This window comes from Sturnira hondurensis, unplaced genomic scaffold, assembly GCF_014824575.4.
Source record: "Sturnira hondurensis isolate 20B ecotype Veracruz unplaced genomic scaffold, ASM1482457v3 Scaffold0020237, whole genome shotgun sequence".
NCBI lineage: Eukaryota > Metazoa > Chordata > Mammalia > Chiroptera > Phyllostomidae > Sturnira > Sturnira hondurensis.
Genome location: NW_028092868.1, coordinates 8,784,169 through 8,807,687, shown reverse-complemented (window position 1 = coordinate 8,807,687; position 23,519 = coordinate 8,784,169). Strand labels below are relative to the sequence as shown.

General features: G+C 45.2%; 1 protein-coding gene across 5 annotated transcripts in view; it reads left to right on the top strand.

Moving 5' to 3' along the window:
• The window catches only part of COL4A4 (collagen type IV alpha 4 chain), a 106,394-nt gene that overhangs the window by 56,420 nt on the left and 26,455 nt on the right, over positions 1 to 23,519 (top strand). For all 5 annotated transcript variants that reach the window (XM_037029271.1, XM_037029272.1, XM_037029270.1 and 2 more), the window contains exons 23-35: positions 1,155 to 1,227; positions 2,215 to 2,321; positions 4,296 to 4,479; positions 5,861 to 5,929; positions 7,655 to 7,762; positions 8,210 to 8,428; positions 10,759 to 10,920; positions 11,977 to 12,147; positions 12,682 to 12,825; positions 14,772 to 14,879; positions 15,943 to 16,124; positions 16,984 to 17,047; positions 19,767 to 19,841. In XM_037029271.1, the coding sequence (XP_036885166.1) occupies positions 1,155 to 1,227; positions 2,215 to 2,321; positions 4,296 to 4,479; positions 5,861 to 5,929; positions 7,655 to 7,762; positions 8,210 to 8,428; positions 10,759 to 10,920; positions 11,977 to 12,147; positions 12,682 to 12,825; positions 14,772 to 14,879; positions 15,943 to 16,124; positions 16,984 to 17,047; positions 19,767 to 19,841 (1,666 nt within the window). The remainder of the gene's footprint in view (positions 1 to 1,154; positions 1,228 to 2,214; positions 2,322 to 4,295; positions 4,480 to 5,860; positions 5,930 to 7,654; positions 7,763 to 8,209; positions 8,429 to 10,758; positions 10,921 to 11,976; positions 12,148 to 12,681; positions 12,826 to 14,771; positions 14,880 to 15,942; positions 16,125 to 16,983; positions 17,048 to 19,766; positions 19,842 to 23,519) is intronic.

The following is a 23,519-nucleotide window of genomic DNA, read 5'->3' as shown; positions in this document are numbered from 1 at the left end:
CTCCGTTTGACGCTGCGGTTGTGCTCATCTCGCTGGTGCCTTCCTCCCCTTTATACCTTGTTGCTTGTAAACAAGTAGGGGCCAGTTAAACAGGTCACTGGGCCTGCTTCAGCATGTCGTGGGAGTGTGTGAAGGGAAGGCAGTGGGCCTGTGTGGGAGCAAAGCAAATGGTCTGCTCAGTCATTTTGCCTCCTTTCAAATGCCCCAGTGTTTTTTGACAAGTAACTTTCAGCTTTGTTTAGTGTTTCCATGTTTACTAGAATATTTACTGGAATGCTTGGCCACTCCAATATACCAACAGTGGGGTTCTAGATTTTTGACATGGCTCACTATTGGATACTATGTGACACTTACAAAACCATAACCCAAATACACCAGTCTCAGAACAACTGAGGTCAAAAGACGATGACCCCATCAGCCAGAATTACCATATTTTGCCATGTAAGTGTGCACCCACATTTTAGTACCACACATGTATAATGTGCACCTTTATTTTGCCCAGAAATTTGGGCAAAAATGTGCCTTATACAAAGCAAAATACGGTAGCGGGTTACTATGCAGAGGAAATATACTGACTATAGCAAAGTTCTTAATTTCCCTTCTATTGCTCATTAATTTCCCTCAATATCAGCCTCCTTAACCACCAACTCATCTGTAAACCTCTACCTTCAGCTCTAGTGGCGGTGGCCATGGTTAGCCCACCCCTCTCCCTTCAGTTCTATGTTACAAAGCCGAAGATAGTTTTAACAGTTTTCTCTAACTATAGATTTTTTGTTTGAAAATAAAGTTTTACTTACAAGAAGTCACGTGGCCGTTCAGAGAACGCCCGCGTACCCTGCACCCAGCTTCGCCCAACGACATCTCACAGGACCCCAGTGTGTTGTCACAACCGAGAAAGTGATGCCGATGAATTTCTGCTGACTCAGGGACAGACGTTATTCAGACCCACCAGCTTTTGCATGCAATTCCAGAGCCTCTGTTTTGTGAGGCAGGGTCCACCTCGGAAGGCAAGGACAAGAGGGAGACCAGGTGTGCCAGGCTAGAATCTAGAATGGGCGATTAGAAGGAAAGAAGAGAGACTGACTATACAAGAAGGTGAATGGCCTCTGACCCACCACAATTAAACTGACCTGTTGCTGTGATTTTTCACCCAGGGAACACCTGGTGCCCCAGGACTGCCTGGCAACAAAGGAGAAAAGGGAGACAGGGTTGTAGCAAGAGTGAAAGGTGAGCCTCATCAGCCACTGCGCTGCGACCTCATGAAAGATGCATGGACCACCTTCTTGCAGTATCTCCCCAGTGACCACAAATCAATTCTACAACAAGACTTAAGATCGTTATTGAGATTTCTTAAAAAAAAAATACTCTCTGTCCTCCACCGACTTGTGTGAATGTTGAGCCTCGAATCATCTGTCTCTTATTTGGAAATATACATGCTCCTTTGGTCATCTTTTCAAATCTTGAGTGTTAGGAACCCAGGTTTAAAACCAGCCCTCCTTTGACTCGCCTAGTATTTATTCACCGCCTTACAGAATCCTTTACTGATCAAGAATACTTTGGTTGTAAAGTGATCGAAATCCAGATTGGAGTCGTTTAAGAAAAAAGTAATTTGGGGGCTAATTAAGCAAAATGTGAAAGGTTAGATGGGGGGTTTGCAAGGGACCACTGCATAGGAGGCTGTCCCTGCATCTTGCATATTGCATCGTGCCACCTGCACTTTGCCCCAAGAGTAGCTTTCACTGGGCTGTGGGTACCTGCCCCAGACCAGTCCGAGTTCTTCCCACCCGATATAAGAGAGAGCTCTATTTTCTCCACTCCAGTTAGAAACAAATTTCAGGAAGGATTGGACCAGCCTCGGCAAGTGCCCAACCACGAACCATCCCCTGTCCGCTGTGGCCAGGAGGTGGAGGACCATGTCTGACATCTCACAAGCCTGGGAGATGCTGTTGTGGTTGGCAGCCCCGTACAGAATCCCCCATCAGAAGGGAAGAGGAACGGTTCCCAAATATAAGATTCAGTGGGTTTGGCAATTGTCATCTACCCTCTGACTTGTGCACAGTTGCCTTTGTGTGACTGAGGCCAATGGGGCACTCAGAGGACTCTCTCTCAGCTCACTCGGAGTCAAGGTCATGCCTTTATCTGTAGTCCCAAGTCCTCTTCTACTTCATCCACTTCTGATAAGGGCTTGAATATCTTTTTGGCTTTTGTTCCCAGGGCACAAAGGAGAAAGAGGTCCTGATGGGCTCCCAGGACTTCCAGGGCAGCGGGGACAACATGGTTGGGATGGACAACCTGGCGCACCAGGGGACCCAGGCCCCCCGGTATGTACAATCCTTCTGCTCTGGAATTTCGCTGTCTCACATGAGCGCAAAGCCTCTGCTCTACCTCGGTAAATGTTCATGTGCTGGAAGTCGGAGCCACCCGGACTCACCGACACAAAACCTGTCCTAAAAGCTAGGGCGTAATTGCAGATGGTCTGAAATCATCATCCTTGTGGTGGTTTTCCCCCTCGCATCTTCAAAGCCTGCACTGATGAGAGGCCTGTTCAGTTGACTCTGGAGGGTGGAGAAGAGAGCACGGGTCCCGATAGTGACCTTGAGTTCTGTTCCCTAGCGAAGGAGCATGCGAGGGAAGTAGCAAGCAAAAAAAGGATAAACTGCTGCGAATCCACTAAATTGATGCATTGGCTAATGGAAAAATCCATTGCTAAATGATATGTCTGCATTTGTCAAGCATGTTTTGGGTGGAGACGCTGTCTAGGTAATGAAGGTCATAAGCAAAGACTGTGAGACATGTTTCAAATGCTTAGGAATTTAAACCATCGGGTATATGAGGTATTTCTGAATGCTTATTGTCACGCAGAAAGTGACTGGGTGTTTACTCCCAATAGCAGGCTTCTGAAGAGCAATTGTCTTTCCAGTTTCACAGGAAGGTCACTCACGGTCCTCTATCTATCAAGTAGGTCAAACAGCAGTGAAAACTGCAGCTGGCCTTGTTCCGAAGCACGTGGTACCTCCACCAGGCTGTGTTGTAAGAGGGAAGAACCACATCGTGATTTTATAGGAAATCATTCAGAGAGAACACGTGTAAAGAAGAGGCAGACGTTTGGAAGTCAGGCTAGAGAATGTTTGTAGCTTTCTGGTCCTTCAGCTAACTTCACATATGTGAATAATGTTCTCTGCTCGAGACTCAATATTCCCTGTTTCATTCACTCTTCCACTCGAGAAACTATTTAGAACCAACGCCACTGAGTGGCAGTTGTCTTCGCGTATACTAACCTAATTGTGTAAAACCAGAGTGTATGACAGATCAAATTGGGAGAGGAATTTCTGCAACACCCACTGGCAGGGGGTGGTCTTCCTGGGCTCACTGAAACAATTGAGACTCACAACACTGTTATATATCATGTTTGGGACCAGCCTATTCAGAAGGATAGAAGACAGGACACTGAACTTGCCAGTAGGGCAGCGTCAGGCATTCCTGGTGAGCGAGAGCCCTTGCTGCCAGGCACTCAGGTGGGGTGAAGGAGATGAGATCCACACGTGGCAGGTGTGTGAGCAGTGCTGACTTGAAAGCTGCTGTCCCCATAAGGACTGTTATCTCCACAGTGGAGCTCAAGGACCCCACAGGGAACTTGGTGGTTATAGGAGTCACCGCTCGAGGGAGCTCCAGCGAGCGTTCCGCACAGGTCTTTCCAGCCCTTCCAGACCAGATGCAGATTTTGCTGCCTGGGTTTGGTTCTACTCCATGTAAGGTTGCCTAGTAATGCAGTTGACATGTGATTTTTATAGTTTCCAGAGAAACAGAAGTGGACAGTTCGTCAAAGGTCAATTTTTTACGTGGGAGGAGCAAGGATTTGTCAGCCCTTTGTCCACAGATGTGGAAGGGGACGGAGACTATCCCTGTGTCTTCCCATAAGAGTGAGAAGCATGAGAACTTACTCAATTTGCAAGCCCCTACCTCCATTCATTTACTCATTTCTGTATTTTATTACATTTAATAATAAAGAATGGTTCTCCATAAAATTTCTTATTCTGTTTTTAAGACATCACAACCACATAACATTTTGTGTTTGAGGCATAAGACCCACACCCCAATCACATCTATGTGGAAATATGAATGTAAAATATAAAGAAGAATCTAAGTTAATCCCCTGAAATTAAATTTGCTGTTGAGCCCCTATCTCCTAGAATTAGGAGCTTTCTGCCTGTGTTTCATAAGCTTGAGATAGTGACTACTTTGAGTGCACGGACTCTCCAAGGTCGGTAACTGACTCACGATGTGAACATTCCCAGGGGGATCACGAAGACGCGGCCCCAGGTGACCGAGGGTTTCCTGGACAACCAGGCCCCCCTGGAAGAGAAGGACCGCAGGGCCCTCCAGGACTGGGATTTCCTGGCCCACCGGGAGAAAGGGGGCAGCCAGGAGCCCCAGGCCGCCCGGGTGAGAGGGGCCCTGATGGCCCGAAGGGTCAGAAAGGTAATTGTGAATGTTCTATGTCAAGTGCAGCCGCGGAAGGTCCAATGAGCCTCTCCTCTGGGTGCAGTTATTCGGGCCACGGCAGAACCGCTAAATAAAAGTCCATCAAGCTGCTGTTCAGACCTGGAATGTTGTGAAACACGTGAAAGCATCCCATCACAATTAATATTTAAACAAATGCTTAAAAATGATAAGAGGTCTTTGTTGCTTTCTTTGGCATACCAAAGTTGCCTTTTATTCATTTCTCAGTATCAACTAATACAATCTGACCGTATTAAAATTATATGTATATCCATATTCAAAATGTCTATTTTTACAACCTTCTGAGATAAGGCAGTGCATTTTAATAAAAAAACCTAAAGTTTCATTTAAAAAACAGATTATGTTGTCCCTGAAAACGCATCTGTAAGCATTCTTGGGAGAAAAAAAGAAGGGATTTTAAATATATTTGACAGCTTTATGAATTTCAAACAATGAAATGGTGTGCAGTGTTATAGCTGTAAATTCTTTAAAGGTTGGAAAAAGATTTATTTAAGATTTTTTCTTTTGTAATGTGTCCACATACCTTGGGCTACATTGTTAATTGTGAAATTTCAGAAAAGAATAATATTTTTGGTTCCTGATTTAATGACTCAGAAAGGCAAGTACCTTGGAATTCAATACAGTTTAAAAATCAGTCCAGGACCCATCACAATCTAAGGTTACTTTTATTCATCTCATATGTTTTTGATTTGAGAGCATACATGATGAGATATTATTTCTACGGTAAAAAACAAACATCCCACTTGAAAGGAGAGGGGGTCTCACAGGCGTGTGCTGGGGGTCTCGTTTCCCTTCTTGGTTGGAATGGGAGATGACAATCACCGCACTGCAGGGTCATCACGAAAACCAGAGATAGCTGTTGGAAGCACCTGACCCAGGCCGGGCCCTCAATGAATGGTAGCTGTTATTAATGCCCCACCCAGTCTCTTTATTTGCACCATTACCCTGCATCTGGACTAGGAGCTGAATCTTTTGAATTCAGCATGGGCGCTTGCTACTATTTCATGGTTTACCAAAGCTTCTCCCGGCACTCACACCCACGAGTCTATAAAGTCAATATTTGTTCTATGTTATTAAAACTGATGCTTCTTGGAATCAATATTTTTCTTAGTCCCCTTATGTTTATAACTGCTCTGGGAGTTCAAGTTTGGATGTCAGGACAGATCTTCTACAAATTTGAAATAGAAGGTAGTTCAAGTGATTTATGATATTTTTGAGTCTTTTCCTTTGGATCCTACATATCCTCTATGAAAAATATATTGATTGAATTGTCATTGAGATTCACAGTGCACTGGGCTATCAGTTGTGTGAATGCTACCTTTTTTAATTATTATTCCAGGTGATACAATTTCTTATAATGTCAGCTATCCTGGGAAGCCAGGCCCTCCGGGTGCTGATGGACCTCCAGGTATGACCAAGGAGAAGTTGCTGTCTTATACACTCCCCAGAATAAAAGATCTGGTGAGGCAGATAAACCAAAAGCAAATCCACAGGCAAATAGGGCATTTCTAAAATTAATCAAAGGATTCGAGGGCCCATGAGAAAACAGCGTTTGTAGTCATTCCCAGTGGCTCCCTAGTCTCCCGGTCTGGGCATGCGCCAAGTGGGGTTTTCATATCTCTCTGCCACAACATGGACTGTGGTTTGATCCCATGAGTGAAAATATCTGCCTTTGAGAGTTTTAAAATGTCATCTACTTTCTTTTCCTGTGTCCCAAGAATTAAAAAAATGATCATTTGCTTACTGATTGTGAATGTTTCTCTATTCTGCTTTATAAGAGACCCAAACTTTTGTCCAGAAACAATCTGAAAAATATCCATGTACCTACATCCCTGATTTCATGTTCATAACACTACTTCATTTGAATCACTATCTTTTTAGCTACACTAGACCCCAAATCCATATAAAGAATTTTGCCCAATTTCCTTTTATTTATTCAGAGTTCGCTTAAATGGACCCATTGACCACTAGCAGAGCTACTGAAGGTCACCTTTCTGTCCTATACAACAACAAAAAAATTAAAGGTTGAATGATGAATGGCACTCTACAGCCCTCCGTAAGCAATAGCTTTGGTCATGATAATGTTATGTAACAACCTCAAAATCCCAGTGGGCTACCACAAATACTAATTTTCTTTGTTTGGGGTCTATAGGTTTGTAAGGGTTCAGTTGACCTCACATGGTGTTGGTTGACTTGGTCCAAGGCTCAAGTTCAAGTTGGGGTTTGCAGGATTGGGTCACTGGGGGACCAGCATGTGCTTGTCTCATGTGATTGCAGAAATGCAAGAGGGCAGCCTGGCTTTATGGGCGGAGTTTGCACCTCTTGTTGCTTCATGGTTGTGAATATCCTATTGGCCGAAGCAAGTCACAGGACCAAGTCCCAGATCAGAGCGTGGGAACCACACTCCACCCAGCACAAGGCAAGGGCCAGGGTGTGGAGGTACATGTCTCCACCAGTAGAGGGAAGCATTGCTGGCTGACTGATCGAATGTTCTTCACCTTTACTGATACCTTGTCATAGATGCATAAAAACACTTTATGATTACTTTCGGGAGCTTCTACCTCAGGGGAAAAACATTCAGACCTGAAGTTCATGATTTGTATGTCATTTCAGCTGAGGTATCTCCTCATAGGAAATCACAGAAGGTTTTAAACAATCCCTCAATTCCTTTTACAGGGACTTTTGGCCTATACTTCACTTAAGGGCAAATGTAGTGAGATGCAGGGACTAGACTTTGGCCTGTGGTGTCTTCGCAACAGGCCACATTCTGGCCGCCGCCTCCACCCTCCCCGAAGGACAGGCTGTACTTGAGTATTTGCCTTTGACCCTCAGCATGAGGACACACTGAAAGGTTCAGCTGGAGGGCGGTGCTCATGCAAGAGGCTTGCAGGAAGAGCTCTTTACAGGGCGGCATCTGAGAATGTGTCCGAACACAATCAGTCACTGCCTGAGAAACACTTACTTGGAGCAGGTGACTCATAAAACAGTTCTGCCGCCCAGACGAGGACACATCTTTACTGCCATCTGTAGAGACACTCGTAAAGAGGCTCAACGCAGATTTTTAAAAATCTCCTCATGTTGTTCTCATTTGATTTGTGTCTCACTGAGTCTGTGTTTCATTGTGATTGTTTAGGTCCAAGAGGATTTCCAGGTCCTCGGGGTGCTCCTGGGCTGAGGGGTTTTGACGGGCAAAAAGGTCGGCCTGGCAAACCGGGACTATCAAAGATACCTGGTCCACCTGGTAAGGAAAGTGCTTTTCGTTAGGAAAGTCACACGTCCTAAACCTGGATGATCTTCTTAAGGCAACGGCCCTGAGATCCCAGATGGTGGGGAAAAGGGTTTCGGCGGCGCACGAAGGTCCTAGCTGCGTCACGATAATTTTGTGAGTTTTCGGGGCCTCTTTCACCTGAAGCATGAGTCGTAGGCCATCGTTGGTCTGTTACATTGTAAAAGATGCTTGGTCTAGGCAGTCTATTTGCCAGAGGATGCAAGCAGTCAGGGAGATGTCACCGGTATTTAGGAAATACAAACTTACAATTTATTTCCTTGCAAAAGGTGGCAAAAACAACAATACCTGTTAAATGCCTTTGTATTTTTTAAAAATGTGTTTTTATCAAAGTAGCAGTCTTATGGGTGCTTAGGTTCTAGATGTCTACAGTTAATGCCTGAAATGATTTTTGTTCCATAGGTGTTCCTGGTGTCATGGGAGATCCAGGCTTGGAAGGGCACAAGGGCTCCTCTCCTGCCGGGCCCCCAGGCCCTCCTGGTTTACCTGGACCGGATGGTCAGAAAGGAAACCCTGGAGACCCTGCTTATGGCCTCCCAGGACCCCCGGGAAAGAGGGGTCCTTCAGGAATGCCAGGGCTGAAAGGACTCAGGGGTGACCCAGGACATCCCGGGCCTGCAGGTATGAGGGCTGTGCTGTCCCCGTGTCTACAAAGCCAGCTCAGTTCTGGGACACGTCACTGAAGGGCACTTGCAATATCTTAATTTAGAAATCCAGAGCATAAAAATGTCCCCTGAGCACTGTCCCTCCTACGTGGGCACCCCAGTTACCTTTCAAATAACCTGTGTTGCTTTTGCATTTTGTTGGTGGTTTTCAAGTCCAGAGCAGCCCACTGTGTTTCAGGCAAATCAATTTGATTTGGCAGCTACTGGACGTCCGTCTTCCTGCTTTGGACTCAGGACGGTGTGTTAGTGCCAAGGAGCAGGGACTGTGTAGCCCGCTCACTGCCATTGCCGGGGTGAAGGACAGGGCGGGCCGGATGAGGAGGAGCAGCTCAGAGGGGTGGGCAGGAGTCCGGGGAGTGGTCCCTGGGAGAGCTGGACACCAGCGGAGCCCTGGCAGATGAGCTGCATGATTTGGACAGGTGACAGGGTGACAGGACTTCCGTTCCATTGGGGGTCATAGGCAGGGCAGCAGGGGTCGCAGGCAGGGCAGCGGGGAAGAAACTCAGGATGGGAAGATGGCCCGGTCAGGGATTCACATCCTTTTCTGAAATCTCTAAGGATTCTTCAGGAACCCCAGCAGACGTTTTCAGATTTAAATGAACTTAAATGGAATCCTGGGTTGGGGTGGGACGAGGTCATCAGCAGCATCATCTCTGGGCTCCAGACTCAGGATTCTGCTTCACTCTGTCCGAATTGGGTGAGGCCCAATAGTCCAGTAAAAACTTTAGCCCTAGGGTGTTAGTGACCAAGAGTGGATCCCAGACCAGACTTGGACAAGCCCTGCTCCGTGCTTTCCTAACAGTGGATGGGCCAGTGTTTACTAGGTCCTCACGTTAGTACAATCGGGCAAACGGGAAGGTAGGGGAGTTAGCCACATTCCCTGTTCTCAGGGAGCTTACCTGGGTAGTCTTTAAGTTGAAATATTTGTATACAAAAAAATCCAATAAATTGGGAAGTAACGACACATTATGTGAGTCAATGAAAATAATTTTGGCCTGATAATCTCGCTATCGGACTTGTGAAAATGTATCTCAGGGCAGTCGGTGTTGGACAGAAGACGAAGGTTATAAAAATACACTTTCACAGCTGATCCTTGAACAATGCTGGGGTCAGAGGCAGCGAGCCCCATGCCCACACCTGTGCAGTCAAAACTCCGCATGTAACCTTTGACTCTCCTAAACTCGAATACTACTAACCTACTCTTGACTGTAAGCCTTACAGATGACATAAACAGTCAATTATCACATATTTTGTATGTTAGGTGTCATACAAAATGTGTTCTAACAATAAATGTAAGCTGGAAAAAAGAAAATGCTAGTAAGAAAACCATAAGGAAGAGAAAATACATTTACAGTGTTTATTGACAGAAACCTGCATATAAGTTAACCTGTACAGTTCAAATCTGAGTTTCTCAAATCAACTATAGTGTTATTTCTAATAAAGAGAGTTAAGTAACACACAGGCCTACACACTCTAAGAAACACTATTCAGCGATTAGCATTAGCAGTTAAAATCATATGTGTAAAGTTCACAACAAAATGGAAAACACTTGCAGATTAATATGAAATGTGAAATAATCTAACAATTCAATTGCATTGTGATTACTACTTTAAAAATGTATACATATGGCCCTGGCCGGTGTAGCTCAGTGGATTGAGCATGGGCCTGTGAAGCAAAGGGTCGCTGGTTCAATTCCCAGTCAGGGCACATGCCTGGGTTGCAGGCCAGGTCCTCAGTAGGGGATACGAGAGAGGCAACCACACATTGATGTTTCCCTCCCACTTTCTCCTTCCCTTCCCCTCTCTCTAAAAATAAATAAATAAAATATTTTAAAAAACATATACATATGAACCAAAAGTATAAAGAAAACATGGAAAAATAAAATAGATCTTTTTGGTTAGGATGGGGACTTATGGGGGGGTATTTTTCTTTCTGAAGATCAGGACACCAACTTTTCAATAAATAGAAATGGAAATCAGTACAGCACCAGTTGGGTTTGTAAGTGGTGAGGAGATTTTGTGTAAAGCCTGATGCACTGTTAGAGGTTAATTAAAACCAGGAAGAACTGCGCAGCTTTTCAATTTGCATAAACAACTTCTTTATTGTCTACCTAACCCTATCAGGCAACTCACTGAGCAATGTGCAGTTTCCCATTCACAGAACTAACCCGTTTGAGCTGAGCCAGATGAAAACGTTGACTCCCTGTGTTGGTATGCCTGCACTTACGGTTCATCAACTGTATTGTTTTTGTGCCATGAGCGTCACGGGTGAATTGTATCATTTCAGGGCCAGCTGGCATGCCCGGAATCCCAGGTGTCAAAGGCCCTAAAGGCAGAGAGGGAGGTGCCGGGTTTCCAGGTATCCCAGGTCCACCCGGCCATTCCTGTGAAAGAGGTGCTCCCGGGAGACCAGGGCCACCAGGTCTCCCTGGGGCTCCAGGCAGTCCAGGTAAGTGTCAGCAGGTGGCAAGAGCTGTGAAGGGTCTGGGGCTTTAGCTGACCCACGCAGGAGTAGGCTCGCTTGTTGCTGTTTCACGGATGCTGGAAGAAACGAGACTGTAGGGTCAGAAACAAAGAACATGATTCACCACACAGAAAGTAGCATGAGCTTCTTGTTGGTTTATGTCATTTCCCCGAGCCACCCAAGTCTCTTGGGGGCAACATAAGAGGGGCTAGACAGATGCTGCACACACAGCTGGTTGCAGTGCCTGACAGGAGAGCCACCGGCTTTCAGTAGCCTAGGAGACAACCTGCTTCTGTGCTGGGGGAGGTGCTATGTCATCTGTCAAGGCTGCTCTCAGCAAACATGACCTTGAGAAATAACAGCCCAGGTAAAGAGCAGTCAAAACCTTGTATCCTTGGTGCACCCATCGAGACCTGTAGGAACTCATGAAAGAGCATCTCTCAACACAAGGTTCTAAGGGGCTCTGTAATGATCTTCATCTCGGCATCCCGGTTGCCACCTGTTACGTAAAGCGTGTTGCGTCGACCCAAACGTAGGAACATGCCGTCTCGTAGGGTCAACGCGAGAGTGGGACGAAACCTGCCCCTATCACTTTGTTTCCAGCACCAAGAACATTAGATGATGGAGCCCTGATTTCTACAATTCTCCCATCACAGTTAACATGCTGACCCAAACTCACTTGGCCATGGTGTCTGGAAGGGTCGGGAAAGTTTTCCTCTTCAGTTTCTGTCCCCACCCCTCCACACCTCCAGGGAGTAAACACAAATAACATTTTGGATCTCACCCCTATCCATTTCCCATAAAAACTCTTCATACTGTTCAGGCATCCTTATTGGGAAGTATTTCTGCCCTTCATTTTATAGCAGCCAGAAAAAGTGCATCTACAGAATGATGGAGAGCAGCTGGTCTTTTGGCCGATAAACACTGTTGCACATTTGTTTCCTGGGCCCCAGATGCGCCATTTAACGTGCCTGTTTCCCTGCCTGTGTGTGAGGCCGCGTTTCAGTCTCCCTGCGTGGTTGTCACTGTGCTTTGCCTCAGGTGCCCCGGGCTGGAAAGGACAGCGAGGGGAGGCGGGGCCTCCTGGACCAGCTGGAATGAAGGGCCTCCCAGGAGTCCCAGGAAGGCCAGGGGTAGAAGGACCCCCAGGACCCCCAGGAATCCCAGGCCCCTTTGGGGATGATGGACTACCTGGCCATCCAGGCCCCAGGGGTGGGTAGCACTTTTCAATTATCTTCCTCATTTTATAAACTTACAATTCACGGCCAAGTGAAGCCTGTTAGGTATGACCACACTACAGAATGTTCTGTTCTATGAGCTTGACTCTGTGCTTCCCTTGATGGTATCTCCCCTTTTCTTATCTTCTGTACTAATATTTCCAGTGGCAGAATGTTTTGGTAGGTGGGGTGTTAGGGCCACAGAGCCCCCAAACACTTGTGTTCAATGAACTGGGTAGAACCTGTAAATTGCAGGGTGGGGGCTGATGCGCGTCTGTTCTGGATGCCCCCTTCTCTCTCCAGCCCCCTCCCTCACACCCAGGTCTCTGCAACCACTGTGGGATCAGGACCTGTGGGGTGGGGGAACCCAGCTCTTCCACAGCATGGGACTCATCGTGGCCGCTCACCCTCACTACAAACTCGGAGTCAGGCGGGGGTGCACACCTCAGGGGAACAGCAGGGGCACAGACCTAGGACCGTGCTACCCTTCAAAACCTCTCCCTAAAAATGCATGCTTTCTCTTCTCCAGGCCCCCAGGGGCTGCCTGGCTTGCCAGGTTTTCCTGGAGAGAGAGGAAAGCCTGGCCCTGAGGGACACCGTGGCAGAAAGGGGGACATCGGAGAGAAGGGCTGGCCTGGCTTCGGGGGAGACCAGGGAGTGAGAGGTGCCAAAGGTAAACGCAGTTAACGGCACGGCGATGCAGCACAGGTTTGCTCTCGGTGTTTGCTCAGAACCCCGTAAATATGGTCTTGGGAACACAAAATGGGACCATCCTGCAGCTTCGATTCCTCCTCCGCCTTTTGGTTCTGTGGTGTTGGTTTTAGAATTTTAAACCAAGTCCATTTTCCTGACCTCTCAATCTTATTACACAGCACTATGGTAAATGAATTGCTCTCTTCACAGAAGAAAATTGATAAGCGCTCTGATTTATAGCTATTGGGTTTCAGAAAACATTCTCACCTTTTAGGAAGGCGGTGTAGTCAGGGCTCTTGGCTCCCAAATTCTGTTTCAATTCTTTTATGAAAAATCATAATTTTTAATTTTTAAGGAGCTAGATATAACTATTTTAGGCTTTGCATGAAGTGTGGTCTCTGTTGCAACTATTCGACTAGGCCATTGTAGCGTAAAAGCCACCAGAGACAACGTGTAGAATATTCTACTTATGGAGACGGAAATTTGAACTTGACCTAATTTTCACATGTCAGAACATACTATTCTAGTTTTGAGTTTTTCTCCCAATGATGTAAAAGTGTGCAAACCCATCATGGCTCATGAATCGTACCGAAACTGGCCGCAGGCAGGATTCGGCCGTCGGGCTGTGGCTGGCCGGCCTCTGAAATGGAATGAGTTCACTTTCATCTGGGCTCTGAGTTCAGTCTCCCCACCAGCTTAATTTAGAGTAAGGGTTTTCAACTGAAAAATTGAACGTCAACTGTAATTGAAAAATGAAAAAAGAGTTTTTATTAAAAACATGAAATATTTGAGATTACTTGAAACATGAAACATGAAAGTTTTGAGATTACTTGTTTAAATATTCTCATCTCATTTAAATATTAACTTTTACCTCTTAACAGTGAGTCTATAGTGAGTGAAGGTAGCATTTCGTTTCCAGTGTTGAGAATAAATAGTTGTCAATTTTAGAAACAAGGTAAAGCCCTTAAAACCCTTTGGGGAAATAGCCTCCTGGTTAATTCAAACTACTCTTACTTCTCAGGTGGTTGATTCTGCTATTATTTCGTTTTACTAGCCTATACATTATTTACGCAGAATCAAGGAATCAAAGCATCAGTTTGCTAGCTAAAGACTGTGACAAGTGATGTTTGTTGTGCTAGTGACATTATGCTACTAAACAATGATCCCATCAAAGAAGTAAAAAGTGAGGTGAATGCCAGTGATGTGTTGATGACCTGGCTCTCCAAAATAAAGTTTAAAATGAATTCCCCGGTAGTGATTGCTGAGAGCCGTGGCACGGAGACTGCCCCCGTGGCATGACTAGTCCCACCGAGGTGTATTTTCCTCATGGTGTAGAGACTTCCAGAATGGCTGATTTGAAGCCTTGAGTTGTTAATAATTGGCTCTCACCAGGCTGGTAGGAGCCCACCCCAACACGCTCTACAACCAGACAGTGTTTATTAAGAAAATCGGGCAGCTATATCATTCCCCCTTCCTACTTTTTGGAGTTCTTTGTGTGAAGCCCCTTTGTGTTGAGACAAGTGTCGGTTCCTTTAATGGAAGGACACTAATAGAGGGTGACTGGGAAGGGGAAGATGGTGAGCTGGAAAGCACGGGATGGGCGGTTCAGGTTTTACAGGGTGTTGAGACGTAGTTTAGACCTGGAGCTTCTCAAGCCTGTCCTTTTTCACTGAAGACGGAGGCCAGCAAAGGTCCCCTGAGCATTCACTGTCCACCAGACCCTGTTCGACCAGGTGGGAGAGGTGTGTCCAAGGCATGGCCCTTCCCTCAGGAGGTCAACCAGCAGGGCTACTTCCATGCAGTCCATCCGCATACATGCGGTTGAGCAGACTAAATGGGGGCCTGCAAACTGCGCATGAAGGGGCAATGGGAGGCTCACGTGTGTGTCGCTTGTTTGTTTTGCTCTTGAATAATTACTGTCTAAAGGAGACACAGGATCCCCGGGAGATGAAGGAGAAATGGCTGTAATTTCCAAAAAGGGGAACTCCGGGGAAACTGGACCTCCTGGGGATGATGGACCCCCGGGAGAAGGAGGTAAACACTTTATTTTTTTTAACCATATCAAGTACATTAACTTCTTCACAGATCATTCAAACGAGCATGTGGAGTAGGCAACTTTCCCAGTAACACTGAGACTAAGACAGGTCCTTTTTTAGACATAACTATATGCCAGTGGACTTATGGTGGTTTTTTTGGTGGTTATTTCTTTTCTCTGTCTTTCTTTCTTTTTTTTTTTTTTTTTGCTTTTTCATGCCAGAACTTAGCTGAAGTTCACGTGTATTTATAGATTTGGGTATTCCAAAGTAGGATCGATCCTGAGAAATATACAANAACTTCTTCACAGATCATTCAAACAAGCATGTGGAGTAGGCAACTTTCCCAGTAGCACCGAGACTAAGACAGGTCCTTTTTTAGACATAACTATATGCCAGTGGACTTATGGTGGTTTTTTTGGTTGTTGTTTCTTTTCTCTGTCTTTCTTTTTTTTTTTTTTTTTTTGCTTTTCCATGCCAGAACTTAGCTGAAGTTCACGTGTATTTATAGATTTGGGTATTCCAAAGTAGGATCGATCCTGAGAAATATACAAAATACTACTGCAGGGTTAAAGTACCCTGTTTTGGGTGGCTGGTATTAAAATGAAGAGCACAAAGATTTTCCGAGTCATTTTCGCTGGGCACATTCTGAATCGGCAAGGCAGGGCTGGACCTGCCTTTCTGACAAGCTCTCCCTTGCTTGGCCTGTGCTGCTGCCTCAGACACAGCACACGGCAAGGATCTGACCTCCACTCTGCTGGCCTCTCTGCCAAGTTCAGACTTATTCTCCTGAGACCTGAGTTCTTGTCCTGGCTCTGTCCTTCACTAGTTGTTAGGGGTCAAACGTTTGAAGTTCCCTGGGTAAGTCCTCCATTTGTAAATTGAGAATGGTGATGTGAATGATGCTGCCTGCTGGCTCCTTCCAAGGATACCCCGGGCTGTTCACGGGCAGCCTCTTTCACAGTCAGGTCCCTGGAGCCCAGACCATCCAAGAATGGTTTCGAGCTCCTCAGCCTGGTCCAAGAATTCCTCCAATTGGTTTGTAACACGTTCAACCCCACCAGGTGATAAAGGCTATCCTGGGATGCCGGGGAGAAAAGGAGACCCAGGAAGACCCGGACCACCTGGATTTCACAGAGGAGAGCCTGGTGAAAATGGGTGGCCAGGGCTTCCTGGACCCCCAGGCCCTCCAGGCTTCCCTGGGCCGAGAGGGATCATTGGCTTTCCTGGATTTCCAGGCGATCAGGTAAGTGGCTGTTATTTTGGGAGAGGAGAAATAAAAAACCATGCACTCTCAGAATGCGGATGGGGTGTCATAATTTGCCAGTGGGCATCATTGCCCTTTCCCTGGCTTTTAGAATGAAAGGACTGGCTGAGGGAAAGATGGAGACTTCCAGAAGGCCATAATGTGACTGTCATTTCTGACCAGTGCCTGGTTCCTATGACATAGGTGACCATGTTGTTCACTCCACGTACTACCCCAAGCTTAGTTAAAACAGCTCCATGAGACTTGCCTCATGATTGCTGATGGACTAAAAGAGTCATTTGAAAAATGACCCAAATTCTTATTTCTAAGCCTTCTTATCCAATTGCAGACATCAAAGATTTTGCTGTAAATACAAAGACCTGGTCCTTCCAATTAGGAGTAAAACAGCCCCTGGAAAGCCAGGAGGTACGATAAGGGTAGTTGCCTGTATCACAACTTGTAGAAAATGTATAATATAATTTGCCACCCATTTCTTGGAAAAAATAGACTTTTAAAGTTTTTGGCATGATGTGATTTCTAATACTTTATTTATTATCACCTTGTTTATTTAAAACTTAAAATTCAGGTTACGTGATGCAGTTACTATTTTGCAATCAAGTACAGAGAATTGGATGTTCCCTGTCGGTACAGATGCCCCCAGTTCTGAAGTTCCATCCATTTTCAAACACTACACATGTGTAGTAGCTTGCTTGTAATGCATTTCCAAATTTCTTTTCCGCTGTAAGTTATAAACACCAAATGGGTTATGGCAAACTATGTCCGGATCATGTTATGCCTATGCCATTGGTGAAATGTGAAACCCAGTTACAGCTCTCCTTCTGTTTCATTAAATTCTCAGGGTGAGCCGGGTTTTCCAGGGCCCCCTGGACCTTCCGGAATTGATGGAATGAGAGGACCCAAAGGTATGGTGTGGAAACACAGCAGCCAGCCATGAGTCTCCTAGTCCTGGGTGTGTGTGACATTGTGAGCAGGCGCCCTTTGCATGAAAAACAATGCAAAATCAAGCAAACTGCAACACGCAGGGCTTCTTTTTAGGCTCTTCTGGACAAACAGTCAGACCCAAGTCATCCACACCTGTCACTCAGGTCCAAGAGGACCAGGCAGACAACAGCAAGACTGTAGGGCACCCCAGGTTGTCCCCCTAGGGGAGTCCTTGCTGCTGTGCTTGGAGTGACTGCGGCTCCCTCAGCTCAGGTGCAAGGAGTTCCAACCCACCCGGGGCGGGGCGGGGGGTGGGGCTCAGTTCACCTTGGCTGAGAAGCCTCAGGCCCCACCGGGGCCAGAATTTCTTCTAAGGACCCCACAGGTACAGTTTTTAAGGTCCCAGGTACAAGAGTCACAGCCCACAAAGGCCAAAGCCAGGACTTCCCACCGGGTGTTGACAGTTATCTGAGGACTTGCTGGGCCACATGCAGTGTACAGTTAGGTTACTTTTTACTCCAAGTCAGGGTCAGCGAATACTTTTTTTTGAGGGACCAAATTATAAATACTTTTAGTTTGTGGTCTTTGTCACGGCTGCTCAATTGTGCATAAAAGCAGCTATAGTTAATACACAAAGGGGCGTGGCTAAGTGCCAATGAAACTTTATTTACAAACAGGCTGCAGGCCTTAGTTTACTTTGTGCCTGTAATACAACCTACCTTCTACTTTTATTATGTTTCTGGAAAACAGAAATAGAAAGTTGACCCAGTGTTAAAAATGTTCTTAGAGATTTTGTTAACCCTTTATCCTCATAAATAAGCAAATAAACAGAAATTGGGCTGTCTTAAATTGCAATGTTTGCATGAAAACTTGAATACTTTTACTATTTTTCTATAGAATTAAGTTAATATTTTATAGATACCTTTGGTTTAGTATATTTTTTAAGATTTTATTTATCTTTAGAGTGAGAGGAAGGGAGGGAGAAAGAGAAAGAGAAAAACATCAGTGTGCAAAACATACATCAATCATTGCTTCTCCCACATCCGCAGCTGGGAACCGGCCCCGCAACCCAGGCTGGTTGTGCCCTGGCTGGGCATTGAACTGCTGACTTTTCGGTTCATAAGCCAGTGCTCAATCCACTGAGCCACACCAGCCAGGGTTGGTTTAATACTTTTAAGTCTGCTTTAAAAAGGACTTACCTCTTCAACCCTCCTCTGTGAGTTCACAGGTTTGACATGCAGCTATATTTCAATATGGTTTAAAAAAAGACTTTAAAATGTAAAATGCTAATTAGTGAACCACCTAAAAACCCTCTCCCGTATTTCCAATGATACATGCTTTCCTCTTTGACAGAAACTATATCAATAATAAGTGCATTGTAAGAAAGTACGTAAGAAAAATAAACCGTGCACACATTTATCCAGAGAGAATAATAGAGATCTCTTCTTTGGAAATTGTTACAGAGAGGGATATTTTCATATTTGGCTTTTGACATCTTATAACGTCAGGATTTTCAGAACTCACTTCTCTTCTACTCCCTATAAATTTACTCCAGTCCCTTTGCCTCTCTCAAAGTACAAATGTACTTCTTGTTTCCTTCCCACTTGCGTTAGGCAGCATTTTCAAGGAACTGAAATGCACTCAGGAAACTTAGAGTGAGAGACACCCCGTGGACCCCCAGAGAGGAGACCCGGTTCTGCCGGGCCATACGGCCAGTGCAGCCTGACACAGCCCATGGGTCTCCGGTGCGACCTTCTGCCTTTGTCCACAGCCTGTTGTTTCCTCACCTGCCAACTGGTTTCACCACTCTGTCAGTGACCCTTCAGGACCTTCTGGATACGTTTGGATTGCGTTCTAACGTGCTCCACATCAGGGCATTATGATTCTCTGCTTTTTTTTTCTTTCTGCTTCAATAGCCAATGGCCTCAAATTCTCACTTTTTATTACAACGTCTCAAGGGAAGACTGGCTGACTGGGGGTTGGCAGATTCCTACTCCTCAAAGGAGGGTCAGATGGAAGCTTGTACCAGCTGTGGGTGGGACTCTTTAGAAAAGCCAGGTTGGTGGGCAGGGTTTGCAAACATGCCCGATTAGCTCTCTTTGTCTCTTCAACCCCTCCCCACCACCCCATCCTGAGCCCTCCATTTACAATGGCTCCCACTATGATGTAAGTCCTTACATCCTGGTAGGGGTCATTGCCTGCAATGGCCTTTGAATGTGCCACCTCTTAAGAAATTGTCAGTAAAGTGTGACTCTGTTCATGACTTTGTTTTTACAAGAACACTAAGTTGAGCTTCCTCGCAGAAGGCTTGCAGTGTGACTGCAACAGCTGAAGCAGGGACAACTTTTGTGGGGGTCGAAAACACAAGATAAGAACACAGTTATGCCACGCCAGGGAATTTCTTAAATAGATGCCCACATTTGGAACTATTTCAGGGAATTTAAAATCTAAACTTATTAGGATGTAGTTTCCTATGACTGTTACCACTTATGAAATTGTGCGTATTTACACATATCTTGCATCTATATTTCCATTTGTTTTTATGCAGGAAATTAGAGCATTTAATAAGAACCTCTCCTGGAATATTTGAAGATAGACTAGGAAGACAGATTATGAAGACAAACTTATGAAAATTGTTGGGTCCCTTCTGAGACAAAATTAAGTCCTCTTAAATAATGTTGTGTGCTTTTTCACTCACAGGAAACAAAGGAGATCCTGCAAGTCAGTTCGGGCCACCTGGTCCAAAGGGTGAGCCTGGCAGCCCCGGATGTCCAGGTATAGCTACACGATTTTCTTATTAAAACAATTTAAATAAATTAAACAATTTTTAAAAGAATACGGTTGTTGGAAAAATAGGACAATTACTTTGTTCTCTGAGTCTGCCCTGACTATGTCAGTATTTTCTCCCAGCTTTGCCTTTAAATACATGCCAGGAGGATCACCTATAAACACAACTGGGCCTTCCTGGCTGAGAAGGACACCAGAGTCACATACATCAGGGACTCAGTCTTTACTCTGCTGTGGCCCCCGGGACCGACGATGTTGATGTGACAGTACACTCCCAGGCATGCCCAGGTTTTGACACAGTAGAAAATGTCACTGAAAGCAGTTAATACTTGAACTAGTTAGCACTCTCTCTAATTAGAAGTGATACATTAGCCATAACCACTCATACTGAGTACAGTGGCGGGTTTTCATTCCAGCCCTTTCTTTCCTGCTTAGAAAAGCTTACGTGAATGCCAGGGAGACATGCCATTGTTGATAGCACGGAATAGCTCACCTACTGTATATCTAGCCTACTAAAAACAGAACCAAACGAATAGAAAACCTCATCACCAATGGCAAATCTAATTTCTCCAAAATAGTGCCTTGTTTATCAGTAACGACTGATGTGTGGTCCCTCAGAACAGATGATGACCCAGCCATGCGGTCTTGCCCTCTGGTGGAGGAGGCTGTGGCTGGCTGCACCCATGGCTGACAAAGGGTGCCTGCTCTTCACCCCCATAATTCTACTCGTAGCAATTTATCTGAAGTCAACAATCAGGTACACAAAGATGCGTCCCCAAAGATGTCCACTGCATGGAAAGAACCGTGTCTGTCCACAGGTGATTGGTAAATAACATGCCCAGCATCATTTTGCTGATAGTGGTTGGGTTAGAAACCAGGTTTGTATTTTGATAGGTCCCTTGTAAATCAAAGCATCTCCTCTTGAGCATTATCTTGAAATTCTCTCTGGCAATTGCCACAGTTTGTTTCATTCCATAGAACAGAAAGAACGCCTGAGCAGACTGATTGTAGGAAATTGTATTTCTTTGTTTTTAGGCCACGTGACTGCTCTACCAGGAAAAATAGAAGTCTAACAGAAAAATAGGCTATTACAATGGCTTATTTTCCCTGTCTCTTTTGTATGGGTCTTTACCTCTGACATGGTCAAATATATGTAGATAATTTATTTTAATGGAAATGTGAAGCCGAAGTGTACATTTGGAGGGGAAAATAGCTTTGAAGTTAGCATTATAGCGGTCCATAACATGTACCAGAGTGAGGATTCTCAGACAGGGAAGTCAGTGGTTCAAAGTCAACTTCACTGTCACTGGGCACATGGTCTGGGCAAGTTGCTTGTCCTCTCAGAGCTCAGTTTCCTCACCTGCAAGCTGGCCCTGTGCACATTGCAGGGTCATCCCGAGGCTTTAAAATGAAAATCACCACACAAGTGTAACAAGTCACTGGTGCCATCATCACCAGTCACAAAACATTAAAAGACACTTCCGGCCAAGAAGGAGGAGTGGGTAGACACACTGTCCCTCCTCGCACAACCAAAAGAAGAATAACAACAAACTTAAAAACCAAACCCAACCAGAACTGACAGAAAGTTGAACTGTATGGAAGTCCAACAACCAGGGAGTTAAAGAAGAAACATTCACCCAGACCAGTAGGAGGGGCAGAGATGGGCAGCCAGGTGGAGAGGACTCACAGCAAGGTGGCGGCTGGCGGAGCAGGCAGTCCCACATTTGCCTGCAGATGAACTGGGAAGAACAACTGGGAAGTGAGACAGACCAGGAAACCCAGGGTTTCCAGCACCGGGAGACAAAGCCTCAAACCTCTGATTGAAAACACGTTGGTGGGGGAGGTTGAGGCAGCAGGAGAAATTCCCAGCCTCACGGGAGAGTTCGCTCTAGAGACCCACAGGTCCTAGAACGGACACAAGCCCACCCACTCAGGAACTGGCACCAGAAGGGCCCAATTTGATTGGGGGTTGCAGAGAACCTGACTGAAAACTGGCAGAGAGCAGGGCAAGCAGCATAGTTCCCTCTTGGACCCTCCCCCATGTAGTCACGACACGGCTACAGGACTGCCCTGACCTGGTGGACACCTAAGGCTCCGCCCCTTACTAAGGGTAACAGGCCCACCACGACAAAAAAAAAAAAATAGCCCAAATGAAAGAACAGATCAAAGCTCCAGAAAAAAATACAACTAAGCGATGAAGACATAGCCAGCCAATCAGATGCAGAGTTCAAAACACTGGTGATCAGGATGCTCACAGAATTTGTTGACTATGGTTGCAAATTAGAATTAAAAAATGAAGGCTATGCTACGTGAAACAAAGGAAAATGTACAGGGAACTGACAGTGACAAGAAGGAAACTGGGACTCACATCAACAGTGTGGATCAGAAGGAAGAAGAAAACATTCAACCAGAACAGAATGAAGAAACAAGAATTCAAAAAAATGAGGAGAGGCTTAGGAACCTCCAGGACAACTTTAAACATTCCAACATCTGAATTACAGGGGTGCCAGAAGGAGAAGAGGAAATGCAAGAAATTGAAAACTTTTTATTTGAAAAAATAGTGAAAGAGAGTTTCCCCAATCTGGCAAAGGAAATAGACTTCCAGGAAGTCCAGGAAGCTCAGAGAGTCCCAAAGAAGCTGGACCCAAGAAGGAACACATCATAATTGCATTAGCCAAGATTAAAGATAAGGGGAGAATTTTAAAAGTAGCGAGAGAAAAGGAGACAGTTACCTACAAAGGAGTTCCCATCAGACTGTCAGCTGATTTCTCAAAAGAAACCTGCAGGCAGGAAGGGGCTGGAAAGAAATATTCAAGGTCATGAAAGGCAAGGACCTGCAACCAAGATGACTCTATCCAGCTAAGCTATCCTGTGGAATGGAAGGGCAGATAAAGTGCATCTCTGATAAGGTCAAGTTAAAAGAGTTCATCATCCCCAAGCCCTTATTATATGAAACCTTAAAGGGACTTATCTAAGAAAAGGAAGATAAAAAATATAAGCAGTAAAATGACAACAAACTCACAGCTATTAACAATGAACCTAAAAAAAAACCCCAAAACAAAAACTAAGCAAACCACTAGAATAGAAACAGAATTACAGAAATGGAGATCACATGGAGGGTTATCAGTGGGGGAACAGGAAGAGGAGAAAGGGGGAAAAGGTAGAGAGAATAAATAGCGTACATGGTAGTTAGAAAATAGACAGGGGTAGGTTAAGAATAGTATAAGCCCAAGAACTTATATGTACGACCCACGGACATGAACTAAAGTAGGGGAATGCAGGTGGGAGGGGGAGGGCAGGGCAGAGGGAAATAAAGGGGGGATGGGACAACTGTAATAGCATAATCAATAAAATACATTACAAAAAACATTAAGAGATTTTTCTGCATGTATTTGTATCTTTATGTGGAGATAGTAAGATTTTATAAGCTAAAGTAGTACAAAATGGAGCCCTTTGACATTACCTAATGTTTTCATTAAAACACCATAAATCTGAGTTATTTTACACTGAGGCTAACTTTTTCAAGAAAATTTGCCTTGGCCTCACTTCCCTGGTCTCCTGTGGTTTGCACCATTTCAAGTGTCCCCCTTCCCCAATGCCAAAGCTTTAGCTTGAAATGTAGAAACCACATTTTATATTATTCACCTGTTCAGAGTTTACCTAAGC